The sequence below is a fragment of the Lampetra fluviatilis genome, chromosome 1 (assembly GCF_964198595.1).
Source record: "Lampetra fluviatilis chromosome 1, kcLamFluv1.1, whole genome shotgun sequence".
Taxonomy (NCBI): Eukaryota; Metazoa; Chordata; class Hyperoartia; order Petromyzontiformes; family Petromyzontidae; genus Lampetra; species Lampetra fluviatilis.
This window is the reverse complement of record NC_136275.1, coordinates 24,600,178-24,614,480: the sequence shown is the minus strand read 5'-3', so window position 1 is coordinate 24,614,480 and position 14,303 is coordinate 24,600,178. Positions and strand designations below refer to the sequence as shown.

Here is a 14,303-nt window from a genome sequence, read left to right as displayed (position 1 = left end):
ATTAATTGTTGGGTTACATGGGGTCTAAACAATGGCACACCACTGATTGTGAGTTTCCATTGTAACCAAGTGACCTTTATTTAATTGTTAATGTTGTGCACAAAAGGCTGCCGACTCTGTCTGAACCCCAAGTAGGCATGGAAGTATCAACGCAAAGTCATTTTCTCCTCCAATGGGTTCGTGCAAGCCACAACGAAGGCTTATAAACATCCTGCAATGAAGACCGTGTGGTTTTGGCTCTCACTCTGAGCTATAACAACACACGCAGCACGTGTACCGCGGGCAGAGAAGAAGCACCGGCTCTCGGTGCTCGGTTTCAGAAGGGGGAGGGGGAATGGGGCATTGACTGAGCAATGGACAGAAGTGTCATGGCTACATTGCATGTGTGTGGACTCCGCTTGCCTCTTGGGTGCACTTAATTTTATTGCACCTCAAGAAACTCTAATTTGCCTTTTAATGTTTGCTACTGACATTAATGTTTTACGAAAAACTAGTTTCAACCTTTTGCTGACTTTTTTGAATGGAATTTTAAATGTACAATGGGAAGTGTGCAATTTTCCCAGTGTTGTGTGATCAAGAGATGCTACATCAACATGGTCACATCATTTGTTAGTCTGGCCAGCAGCACACGCTCAACGCCACACATGGCATGTACACACGACGTGTTTTTCTTTTCACGCCAATGTTAATGTGTTTGGGGAATGTGTGTGTGGATATGTTAACCCTAATTGTGCCAAATAGTTTTACAGATGGAATAAGAAAATTGTATGCTTTTTTACACAAAATATATTATTTATTAAAAAACAGAAAATTATCTGAAGAGTTACATTAATTTATTTATTTTATCGAAATTTTCCATCTTGGCCCTTTTTTTCCCATGACGCTAGTTGAAGAATACCAGTGACCGATTCTGCACCTTCTGCTGCCTCGAGATTTGCAGAACTTCCTCTGCATATAGCCAGAAACACCTTAGCCAAGATCTTAATATCAAAGGAGCGATTTCTAAATGTTTACTCTTGTTCATTCGGATTGAAAGCAGTGTGGCACACTTTACAGCACCATTGGAAAACAACTCCAAAGTTGTTTTCCCCCTGTAAAAGGTTTCGGTTGGAGTTTTTAAAACGGTTTTTAGTTTCTCTCATAGAAGTGCTTCCCTACCCTTTGGCTTCTTCCATTCTTTGTGAATGTGGAGCATATTAGCAGGCTCATAGCACCTGATTGGGTCCTGTGAAACTTATATTACATTTTAGCACCACTGCAAGAGTGATAAAAAAAAATGCATTTCATATAAACGGGAGAGATTTTGACAGTTCAGAGAAATTGTCTTCTGTTATGTCAGCACACTATACACTGTGATGCATATTTCATGCATTTGAAGACAATTCTGAATACAGAGTAATACTATTATTAGTATGACTTTTATGAAGCACTTAATAATAACATGTCCTGACCAATATGTTTTAAGAACCAAGCCGCGGTGCCACTCTCCAATCCCTACTTCTCTGGATGCCAGATAACGTTCAGTGGAATCAGCCAAAATTAGAATAAATGACCACCTCCCAATAAGCGGGGGGAGCTTTACTCTCATCCGGCTTGGATGGCATCGCATAACCACAAATAGTCTTGCTTGACCAGCTGCTGGGAATCCTGAACTTCCAGATAATGATGTCTGCCTGCATCAATACCCAATCGAAATATATAAGCAACAAGTTAGAGAATTGGAACCGCCTTCGTAGCAGGTGAAACGAAAGGAATTCTACGAGTAAAACCAATTTCCAGTTCAGCTTTTCATCCAAATATAAATAGTCCACTTTTAGAGCTTGGCCTTCTGTCCAGTGGGTGCTTTGTGAGAGCTATATGCATCATCTTCTGTCAAGTCACGACTAACACATTTCTGACTTGGCTCTCTTTCTTTGGCCACTATTACTGCTTCAATCAATCTCAATCGTCATTCTTATTTTTTTTACTGCATCAATGCACCTGGACTTCTAAAGATATCTGAAACCATTTTGCATTTCAAATTAGTTTTGTTAAGAAGTTTTGATATTGATTATTTGAGGGTTTTTTTTTGCTCTTGCATTTAAGTTTAGGTTAAAATAATGTTTTTGCAACTATAGGACATTACTGTTGAAGTTTGCATACTAAATGGGTGTACTGCATATAAATACACAAAACTATTGCTGTGATCCTAGCTGCCCCATGCCCACATTGTAAATCCATTACCAGAAAAAAATGCAATGGACTTGTTAATTAAATACTGTGTTATTCAGTGCATGAAAGTGTTGCCACAGAATGTGCAGCATCACGAAGCGTGAACAGCGCTGATCTCCGATGAGGGATGATGGTTAAATTGAACATTGTTCCCGCTGATGATGGGTGTGTCATTGTTTAGCTTGACACTCGAATGGGGTTTTGTTTCAGAACGTTATAGGGGGTGATATGAATGGGTGTTGTGTTTTGCTATGTATGGACAAGAGGAAACGATGTAGTGTACATTTCCCTCCTGTTTTTATTACAGATTTGATTGTTGGAGCCTTCGGAGTGGACAAGGCCATTGTGTATAGGTGAGTGTTGCACTGTTAACCTAAACTATTTCCTCCGCTATTTTTGTTTTGCCAGCTCTTTTTCATAGGTGACCTGGCTACAACTGATAGCCCAATGAAGTGGCTTATCACGTGGACATTTCTAGCAGCCAAATACTCTAAACACATGTTTCTTAATGGGGAGGGAAAAAAACCGGAGGATCTGGAGAAAAATCTACATGACTACGGGGAGAACATGCAAACTCTGAATATAAACGGGTCTCAGGGTGAGAATCTAACCCCCACACCCTCTTATATATGAGGAAAACGAGCAGATTACTTTGGCAGGAGCATTGGAAGAGATTGTCTCTTAGTTAACGCCCATATACACGTAGCGATTAGGTTTCGGCACATTAATTGTGTAATAAAGAACACATTGTTTTGGAAATCATCAATACACCTTTGTGGAATAGTCATAATGTTTAGATAAAAAAAAATGAGGATAATAACCTTAAACTCGGTTTGACAATACATATTTAAATTGATGTAAGAGGAAAATTACTAGTTTAAAATGACATTAAAACATGGCCACACTTCCCTAGTATAAAAAAAACTAAGTTTGTTTGACGTGCAATTTCAATGTCAAATACATCTCGACACGGAGCAGCCATGCAGTGACTGCATGGCTGCTCCGTGTCTTCATATAAAACCCGTCTTAGGAAAGAAAGATCAAATCTGAACGGGGACACACAATCTGCTGCTTGTGCAGCTACGATTACCCATGAGTATGGACTGAGACTTAGAGCGGTCGTGTGCAACATGTGGTTGGAAAGTCATGCCAGCGTTAACATCATTGGTTACGGTGATGCATTCACCGATGTTGCTGGGTCATGGTGAGTGCTCTCGCGTTACAGCGGGGGGAGAGCTGCTCGGAGAGACCGACAGTCCCCGGCGCTGCTCATGCTGGCGTGCGGTGTTCCTGTGTGACCCACCGGTGCGGTGCTTGGGAGAAATGTTGTGGCCCATTTAGGTTATCTGCAAATGCTGCGGCGTAACCGTATCTGGCGTTCAATTTGCCGTGCCTCGCTGTAGGACGCACAAAGGCTGCACACGAGGGCTCTGTTTCTGACACGGCTTGATGCCCGCGTGATTGACGTCCTCAAGTCTTTCCTGTTGACCCGTGCCTATCCCCCAAGTCGTGCGAGTGGCGAACTATGCACAGGGCGACAATCTGTATCGCTGCTGAGGTTACAGGGCAGCGCAGTACTCAACGGGGCGCTCTCTTTGTATGCGTCACACATCATTGTTGGCTACGTGCAGTAAGTTCAACATACCTACATAATGTTAGTTCGATGGAGGTATTCGGTGTTAAGGGAATGGGTAGTAGATGATTTGGTTATTGTATTCGTAGAAATATACATATTGCTTTATATTATAAATGTATGCATAAGTATATCTTTATTCATTATTATTTTGTTAACATGTGTATGTGTGTACACATACAAGTTTATGCAGTATACTATATGTATGTTTGTATATATGGCACAAATCAAACCATATACTCTAAGAATATTATATGCAAATAGTGCAATCCTATAATAGTGCATTGCAGTATTTTAAAATAGCATTTATATAATCACGTAATAAATAACATTTTGCTTGACTTAACAATGGCCTTGCTTCGTGGTAATCAATTGTGGGATTATGGAGCTGCTGCTCCTTGGCCTAGGCATGTGAATGTCACCACTTGTGGCAGTACCACTGGAGCCGAGTACCTATCCCTTACTACTTTGGAATATTGTTATTTCTTAAAAGCCTATAAAATGAAATGGCAACAGCAGCAATGTTGTTCATCATTGCTGAAGTCTGGCTCCTCGGGGGTCTTATTCCATGACCCCTTGCCTGGCTGTAGAGAATAAACGCCCTCAGTGGGGACTAGGCTGGTAGGAGTCTTATGCTGGGCCTGCACCAATGGGCTGAGAATGTCTGAGATGAAAGATAACACTGGTCAACACACTTTTTCTGGCATAAGGTATTCCAACGGTTTTAAGGTAATTTTAGGGTGCTGATTCCCAATCTGGCATCAGTTTTTGTCTATCACATCAGGTTTTTGAGATATCAATATTGCATTTTCAATAAAAACTGCAGAAGAAAAATATTAAATAAATGTGGATATCTACATAAAATGATATTATAAACACACTATCCTAAAAATACAGCACCATATTTTAACACTAAAGCAGTCACTGACTCGCAACAACTTGCAATCATAAGTGACAGAGTTAATTTCGGATAAAATCTATGAAAATTGGGTATGCCGATAGCATAAAAATGAGATGTGATAGAGCAAATCTGATTTGGAATCAGCACCCTGAAATTAGTCTAAAACTGCTGCAAAAGTCCAGGCCAGAAAAAAATGATTTTTTTGTTCACCAGTGTAATTACGGAGGGTGCTGGCACAAGTATAGCTGTTGTCCCTAAACCTGGCCACCCCCGACAAGATAAGCTGACAGTGATGAGGCATATCTCACAATGTGCTGCACAAGACTGCTGAATTATTTTTCTAGAGACTGTGAGGAAATAGTCCTGTTGGTCTTGCAATTTTTTTTTTGCCAGAACTGGAAATAATCTCCATAGAGCATGGTGTTGTAAATGTTATGTGTGTGGAATATGTATAATACAATCTATTTTTCTCTTGCTGGGAACGATTGAAAAAGTTGATGTTTTGTCCAGCTGGGCACCTTCATGATTGAGTTTGTAGTATATAGTAATTGATTTTCATGAGTGTGTTCAGTCAAATCTGAAGGTGTCCCTATGGTCTAATGTGACTTGAACTATGATCATGTAATCATATATGTTGAACTTATTTTGCACCGTATGTAGCCAACCATACTAATAAGAGGTGTGGGGGAAGGACGACAAACTAAACACAAAAAACAGGTCTAAATAAATACATTTTCCACCTAGATTTGAAAGTGCATAGCTCCAGTGGTTTCCTATTATTGGAAGGAAGAGCATTCCAGACGGCCGCAAAAGCGCATTTGAAAGTGCACGATGCAGTGACCATCTTTGTTCTATAGTTATCCAAAAGCCGCTGCAAGAGACATGTGGTGGGAATTCCATGGTTTTATTGCAAGAAGCAATTGATGTAAACGACAACCACTATTGACCACCACCGAGTGATGGAGCCTCGCGAGAGGTGGCGGTTTTCCCAACATTAGAGGGATGATAATACAATTCTATACGATTGATGGTGATGATGAGTAAACCCCACAAGTGCTTGGCGTGTATGCCAGTCATACACTAAGCACCCATGCCCACTCCAGGCATCAAGGGTACCGAGTCTTAACTCCCTTGTAAAGCACAGGCGGCAGTGATAGGAACAATCGGGTGGTAACGTGATGTGTGCACGACTGTGTGCAGGGCGCGCCCAGTTGTGACGGTCAGCGCGGAGCTCACGGTCTCCCCCATGGTGCTGCACCCTGAGAACAGGAGCTGCATGGTGACTGGTTACACTACCCTGCAGTCCTGGTGAGCTTTGTTTTTTGCTGGATGCACTGACCTGCTTGCCTCATTCATCTCTTCCTGTGTGTGCACACGTCTCTGTCACTTCCTGTGGGGAGCGGTAGCGTATCGGTTCGTGCGTTGCACTACGAACCCGCGACTTGAGTTTCATTCCCGCTCATGGCCAAAATCGGTGACGATTATTTGAACCGGTCCTGGGCCTCCCCTAGGTCGACTCGGCTTCAAAAAAGTACCTGGTGTTATGTGTAAACATCACCACTGGGGAGACGAAAGCGGCCCGGGTGTGGTGTTGGCCACCCCACCCCCCTTGTCTGCTGTGCCGACCTTCAGAGGTGCTTGCTAACAGCACTTGCCCCAAAAGTCAATTAAGGCTATATGGCCCAGCTGCATTCAGTAATATTTCTTAATTTACTCACTCAATTTTTTTAATTTCACTTTTTCACCCAATTCCTTTTCCACTGGCTGATATGATTTATGGTTCTAGACTTCAAAGGTATATGTGATGCTTATGCTGGAATTCATAATTTGCTTTTAATTCCTATAATTAATTTGTAGAGATTTAGATATACAAAAACCCACATTACATTATTAAAGGTTCTATACACTTCAGAGCATTTGCAACATCTGAAGAATGGTTTAAATTTGTTTGGCTCCTAGTGGATTGTCTTCAAGAAGGTATTTCAAAGGTATAATTTCTCTTTCGATTCAAAGCTTTCGTGACTGCAGGGATTCATCTTCTTGGTTCTTTCGGTAAAGTCACGTAGAATGGAAATAATAAAATAATTTTAATAAAACATAAGATATAATTTCTCTGTTAACTGCAAAATAACTCTGGATACTATACTGTTTTCTCTGAATAGATTATAACATTTGAGTGATAATGACAGTATTTGGTGATGGCAATGACATGTCTTTATACTTGAATTAAATTATATCATAAACCACTTGCTATTCATCTTCTTGGTTCGTCAATAAATGCTGCATTGAATCATAAATCACAGCCGATTCTTATAAATATGGAACATGCGTCAAATTTCGCATGTGAGAATGTTTTGCAATGCTTGAAATTGATACGCTCGTGTTAAATTTAGGCTCACAGGAGCAAGCAAAAACCTTAACACAAATTACAAACAACAGCAAAACAAACAATACAAATTCGATGATAATTAAAAACTACAAATTGTCAATTCATGGACTTACTGCTGGGAAGGGTGGGTAGTGAGTGGGTGGGTGTGAATCTTACCCCTTCTTGATACGGTTCCAACTTGTTGGATTGCACAGAGAAACTGACGCTTCAAAATCTGCCACAGGATCTAGACTTAAAGAGCGAGTGAGAGGGCATAATAGAAACCGCAGTAAATAAATAAATCGTCCAGTATTTTTCGATTTAAAGCTTTCGTGACTGCAGGGATTCATCTTCTTGGTTTTTTCGGTAAAGTCACGTAGAAGGGAAGTAATAAAATAATAAACAATTCTCACGACGTTTCGGCCACAATGCAAGCAGCCGTCCTCAGGTGAATTGCATGTCATGTCTGACAAGTTTAAGTTTATATTGCTGATAAAGGCCTCATGGTAACATTTATTCCTTTATTTAACAGGAGCATGCTTCAAAAGTAAAACTCAAATACAAGCCCCGTTTGGGTATCTGACGTGTGCACTCGTCATCATTGTTGCTGCCGGCTTTATTATTGCCACTTTTCACAACTAGACTTCAGCAAGTCCAGGCGCACATTACCCCTCTCCTCTGTGCTGATGAGTGGTTTATTACCTTCATAGTAATGCTGCAATATCAGTGGCCCAAAGGAACAATTTAGACATTAATGGAGAATTTTAGCATTGTCTAAGCCGGTTCCAGCATGACAAATGTATAATTAAACACCTGTGATTTACTTTTCTTAAGTTCCATGAACATATTTATTCATATATACATATGACAAGGGTCTAAATAACCACACAAATTAGATTGTTGTTTCTTATTATTATGATTAAAATAATCCATACTGCATGATGCAATATTATAGTTGAGTGGCACTGTGCCTGAATGTTCTTGACCGTTCATCACAGAAGGGTGTGAGTTCAAAATCTCAGTGAGAGCTCGATCCACTTTGCTATCCCTCCTGGGGTCTGTAAATTGAGCATTATCTACTCATTTGTGAGAAGTTGTCATCGTCTTTGGGAAATCTAATTCCCACTTTAATAATGTGAAATTTCCACCTGTGGCTGAGGGTTGCCAGCACTATCGACAACCACCACACTACTCCTTTTGATTATTTAACTACATTAAGTATAGCTCATTTATTAATTTAAGCTTCTGCATGTCTCTAGCACACTAAAAGCACCCAATGAAAAAAAAATCTCCATACAAAGGCTCTGTATTGCAGTTTCATGGCTAAGTAGGCCAATCTAATTAATTTGACAAATGACCAAAACCGCCTTTGCCCTATGTGGGTCACATGCCGGAGTTTGCAGTAACAGAAATGCCATGCAAATGCTGGCATAAATCAATGTAAGAGTGTTGTGTGTTGGCACTGGCTGTGGCGAGGTAGGAATTTTTAATGCTCTCCCCATTCTGGCTTGTGTTTTGCGTGGGCATCGCAGCCTGTGCTGCCCTGCTCCCTTGGCTGGGCCTGGATGTTGTAATTACTTATAAATGTTCTTAAAGAGAACAATGAGAGCGTCAGTGGAATTGCTACTGACTAATGGATGATGTAAATTTCACGTGTTAATAGTGTTTGACTGTTTTAGTCGTGTATGTGTAGCTGCTGCTACTGCTACGCTTGCCGTGCTTATAACTCATAATAAACATGGGCATAATACACGATGTACATACAACATTGACTATGTTCAAAGAAATGCTGTAGTTTCTTAGAATATATTTTAGTTTGAGAGTGCATTCTCTGTTCTTTGTCCTTTGTTTAAACTTGTGTATATATATACATTTTATTTTACAAATATGGTGTTTATACTGTGCTTTTATTCGGTGTGCTGCTACTTTGGTGGCTCAGTGTAGGGTAATCAATCCTTTGAGAAAAACTTAGTGGGATTCATTCACGTGTGGGATTCATCCACGTGTGGGCTGGAAGGTTCAGTAGCAAGTGACCAAACTAACCAGCATGCAAACAGTCCAAACATATCTGAAAATGGTTCTCCTTTTTAAGGAAAAATGATACGATCTCAATCTTGACAACTTACAGGCTTTGAAATCTAGAAAACAATTCTACTTGTGGCATTGTATTTTTATTCATGACGTGTGGATGAAAGGTTCTGTGTGGCCACTTGGTACCAATTAAATGAACATCCCAGCACCGAATGTGCCCTCACCTGTTAGCAATTTCCTTTCACATTCCTTACATTCTCGAGACAACGTGTCCACGTGCCTCTACTCAGCAGCGTTATTCTTCATGGCGACCTTCTCCTGAAACTTGCTGACATCAACCACGTATGAGTCAAAGCACCTTTGTGAACAAAGCTTCCTGTTAGATTGGATAATGGTCGAATTAATACTTATGCTATGTGTATTGCTTTGTGTAGTCCCGACAGTGAAGGTCCTTTGCAGTTACTGGTTACTCCCATAGGCGCGTGGAGCAACGTCCATCACTGGCCCAGGACCAATGAGTGGGAATGAACACCCACCCATTGCTCCTTTAGTAATATGGAGTGGACCCACTTTGGCACTGGCGTTATTTGACTGAAACGTGATAGTTTTTATCAACAGACAGTTGGATGAAAATAGAGAGTGGTGGTGTCTGTAAGTGCATGCTTAGGGAAGGGACTTTTGCGGCCATCAGATTTTAAGCTGCAAATGTTAGGTAAACATTTATAGCAGTCACTATTCACTGTTCAAGTATTGTTTTTTGTAATTACTTATTTCAGGTTTGTTTATTTGCTTCTCCTGAAGATGCTATTCTTCCGATGTCACTGTATTTAGTCGGAATGTGCTCTGGCTTTCATTTTACACACAAAAATTTCCAAGCTTCGTCACAATTAATTTGTTCATCAGACATTTTAATCGATGAAAAGTTGACACATTTCGAGAGTAGAAATAATATAGGTAAGTGCCCGCACAACTATACACAGTCCATTATTATTGTTAAAAAAAACATCACAAGCAACTGTTGAGGATTTGGGCTGTTTATTGTCTTTTTCACCATGAAATCCTATAAAAGGAAGTGCAGTCAATGCCACAATGTGTTGCATTTGGGCTGGGGACACTATAACCTGTGTGATCTGTGCTGTCCTCTCTCAGCTTTTCAGTGGAATTTTGCCTGAAGGTTTCTGGAAAGAGAATACCTGATACTGTAGGTAAGTGGAGGTCTTCACGTGCTCTAAGATAAACGCAAACAGAAATAATTTACGTGACGACTTTGTTGACATTGCAATTGAAGATCTATTTAATGTGTTTTATTTTGGTGTCCAACTTTATTTGCAGACCAATAATTATTGAATGTCCATTTATACTTTTTCGTTCTCAAGAAAAAAGTCTCCTTTGCTGAGCACTGTTTTTAAGAGAACATTAATTGCAGATGTTCCGCAGCTGTAAATTAATGGACTGATTTGGTCTTCTGATTAAATATTTCTGGCTTACTTTGGTGTCAAGACATTGAAATAAAACTCAGACATTCCTTAGAACTTGCTCCGACACGGTTTACATAAAGTTTAGCCATGTGTATGTCCTACATGGGAAAATGACTGGGTGTGCTTCGAGGAAAGCTGCACAGAAAATGAAACGCCTTCAGGTCTCTGCTGAGCATTAATCACAGCTCGCATGCACCGAATGCCTGCAGCCACACTGATGTCATGCTGGAACTGAGATTCTGGCCACATTATATAGCTGGTAAAGCTGCCAAAATGCCCATACAACTAGATCATTACAATACATTCATTTGTTCAGTTGACATGTGCCCTTTAATAACCACTCCGTCCACTGTGTAAAACAGTCCTCTTCCTCACAACCTCCTCCCCTTAACATTACTGACATGAACACCACAACCCACTTCTTTATACAACCTCAGGTCAACAGCCTTACCCCCCTCCTCACTTAAACATCGTTGGACCCTCGAAATAGGCAGCCATCACGGCATCCTACAAACCAACATTCTGCAGACACTGATGTGCTATGTATTGTTGTAGATATGCTTTTAATACAATCAGAATCTTTATTTATCTTGGAGGAATCCGATGAGCTGTTAAGCTATTTTTTCACAGATGTCCCGTAGGGGCGGGTCATAAAGTTAGAACCACAAACAATACAAAAACACGACAGGAGTGTAATGGAAAGGTAAGCAAATCTCTCAATAAATAAAACTTTACTATTTTTTTATTTCTCTAAGATAAAGCCCACTGAACTATTGGCTTATTTTTCAGAAGCGACCTGGCCACACATGATAGTTCAACGAAGTGGCTTATCACGTGGACATTTGTAGTAGCCACGTAATCTAAATGTCTATGCTTTAGTTCAAGCACGTTCTGCTCTGCTTTCTACCAAATTGTTATCGTGTTGTAGACTTTGTCTGGCTTATTACCTTTGACCTATCTGCTTCACAACTAAACCAGAGCTGCTGTTTGTGTGCTGGGCAATTGACCTTTAGCCTCTTGACCCCACATACAAATCCCAGAAGGGAGATGTCTGTTTGCTGGACAAATGTTATTAACGTGTAATTGGCATGTTCTGTTTACGTGACAACCCTTACTAGTTTGCTGTGTCGGGTGGTGGCGGGTTTTAACGACACATTTATATATTTACGCGATCTAACCCAAAAACCTCTTATGGATGATTCGTCTTGATGTGTGTTTAAGTACAGTATACTATCATGGACAAATAATCGTCCAAAATTCAAGGTTATGGTGTTGTTTTAAAGAGTCCAGTTCTCATATTCGATGACAAACAAGATATTTATAGAAAACATTTGCATACTCGAAATTATTACAGAAAGTGGTCTCTTCTAGAATTAGCAGTATTTTGACTATTATGTAGACTTCGAAAAATTGAGGGTTGATAAATTGATGGTGGTGTATGGCAATAAATATATTTAAAAAAAAGTAAGCATTCAGGCTGCGAAGACATCTCACTGAATGAAAGCAGTTGTTAGACTAAGGCTCAGAGATTTGATTTTGGTTTTAAAAGTGGCGTAGTTTGTATAAATACAGATGCAAGCACAAGTGACAGGTGGCTGGCGTGGACTAATTGTAACCGTGTATGGGTGTTTGTTGCTATTTTCTTAGTCAAAACTCAGAAACAAAGCTGTGCACATGTCAAAGATGTTTAAACATTGTAACAGGTCTTTGACAGTTGCTTCATCAATGCAGATTTAGTGGGGTTTTTTTTGTAAAAACACTGACCAATAAGTGACAATATAACGTGATTTAGTTTTCTCCGAAGATCCCAAATAGATGAGGCCGAGGGTACAGTGAACATTTGATGAGGATTTACTGTGTTGACAAATAAGATGAATATGTCCGCTGTGAATCTTAAAACATATGTTTGCCGAAGTGGCCAAGTGACTCGGAGCTTCAGAACGTTGAGCTGCCACTGATGAAATCCTGTGTTCGAATACAGGCAGCCACCATCTCATTAAAGCAGGTTCCCAAGTGTAGCTAGTTGTTGCTGGACACAGATTGGTCACCAATTAAGGCACAACAAAACTGAAACAATTACATTTGTTTTTGCATGATATTTTGAAACCAATTCTAGCTCTGGGAATGTTTTTTTATCTATTTGATCATGTGACAGTCAATTGGCAGAGTGTATGAGAAAGTACTGTCCCAACTGTATGAGGGATGAAAAGCCCACTTGAAGGATTTTTTTTTAGACAAGTGCTGTAACAAATCTCTTTTGCGGGCTGCTCAGACACATGGGGTGCACTGTTCTGCAATATTTTCCCGAATGGTTTCTTCGTCCCGTGACGCCAATGGCACAGTTGGAATAAATTTGGAAAATGTTATTGATATACATATACTCATATTAGCTGATGCAGCATTCAGAACAAGTCTTTGTTTCATATTTTTGAATTGTACAAGAATGAAACAAAACCTTGCAACTCGCTGTGGTTGTGTGCAAGAGCCATTGAATTTGACTTTTGGTGAAGCAAATCGTGCGTTTTTTTCTAGTTCCTCCGAGGCTCTGAAAGTTGCCTCTGTAGATGATGCATGTCGTTGAGAAAAAACATGAATCTTAGACTAGAACATTGATATTTTTTCCTGTTTTTACGTCTGGCTTTTGCGGCATGTGGTCTAGCTCTTTTATCTGCTGTGCGCTAACGGCGAATGTGCCCGTTTATTTACATATATTAGCCGGGAATGTAATCGGCTTTTTCCAAGGATTGAGAAATTACCGACGTTAAGAAACAGTTCTGTATGTTATTTAATACACTTAACCATTGCATTCGGCAACTTAAGCAGCCAATAGCGGACATTTTGAATACCTACCACTGCTTGTCACAGTGATTTATGTCACACAGTCGGCAAAAGTATGCTTTGTTGCACTATACTTTTTCATCTGCACACCATTCCATCTCCCTCAACCACCACCTACTCCTCCTCATCAAAGCCGTCTAAGCCCACCAACGAATTGATCAACACGCTATGGCACCACAATTATCGTGGAACTGAGAGGGATTATGGTACCAGTGCGATTTGCTTAAGAGGGATGGGGTACATATTGAAGGGGCAGTGTGTGTCAATATTCATCAAACCAAACATTTAGCAGTAATGTTGAATCGCTGCAGTGGGAATGCTTCCAGCAATGCTGGTTATGCATTGACCATGGACATGCGTGGGACTAATTATTGCAATGAATACGAGTTCCCATTCTTGGTCAGCTCAGTCCAAAGTAGGGATATAAGAAGTGTGGCGTGTTGACATGACAACGGATGTTGACAAGACTTTAGTTTTCATGTACTGAAATAATACATCACTAGAATATTTTCCGATGCCAACAGTGCTAACCTCTGATTAGCACGGCTGGCTGCGTATGGTGCAAAATAAGTTCTACATAAATACATTTTGAACTATAACTCCATTAAAATTAGCGTTGCACTGCATACTCTCTTAATGGATATATGTAGTAGATATTGACCACTGTCTTTGGCAAAAAAAAAAATCTGACAAGCTATCAATTCATGCTCCTTTAAAGTCATTAACGACATATATATGAAGTTGATGGCAACTTTTAACATTTTAATTCGCTATGGCGTTTTAAATACTAACTAGGTGTAATGTTGGCTAAATTTCCCAAATTGCGTACCAAATTTGCCTTGA

At 40.1% G+C, this 14,303-nt stretch overlaps 1 protein-coding gene across 1 annotated transcript in view; it reads left to right on the top strand.

Moving 5' to 3' along the window:
- LOC144934269 (integrin alpha-8-like) overlaps window positions 1-14,303 on the top strand; it is a 123,809-nt gene that overhangs the window by 65,320 nt on the left and 44,186 nt on the right. Inside the window, exons 14-16 of the mRNA XM_078859953.1 lie at window positions 2,519-2,564; window positions 5,946-6,053; window positions 10,294-10,349. Coding sequence (XP_078716079.1) covers window positions 2,519-2,564; window positions 5,946-6,053; window positions 10,294-10,349 — 210 coding nt within the window. The remainder of the gene's footprint in view (window positions 1-2,518; window positions 2,565-5,945; window positions 6,054-10,293; window positions 10,350-14,303) is intronic.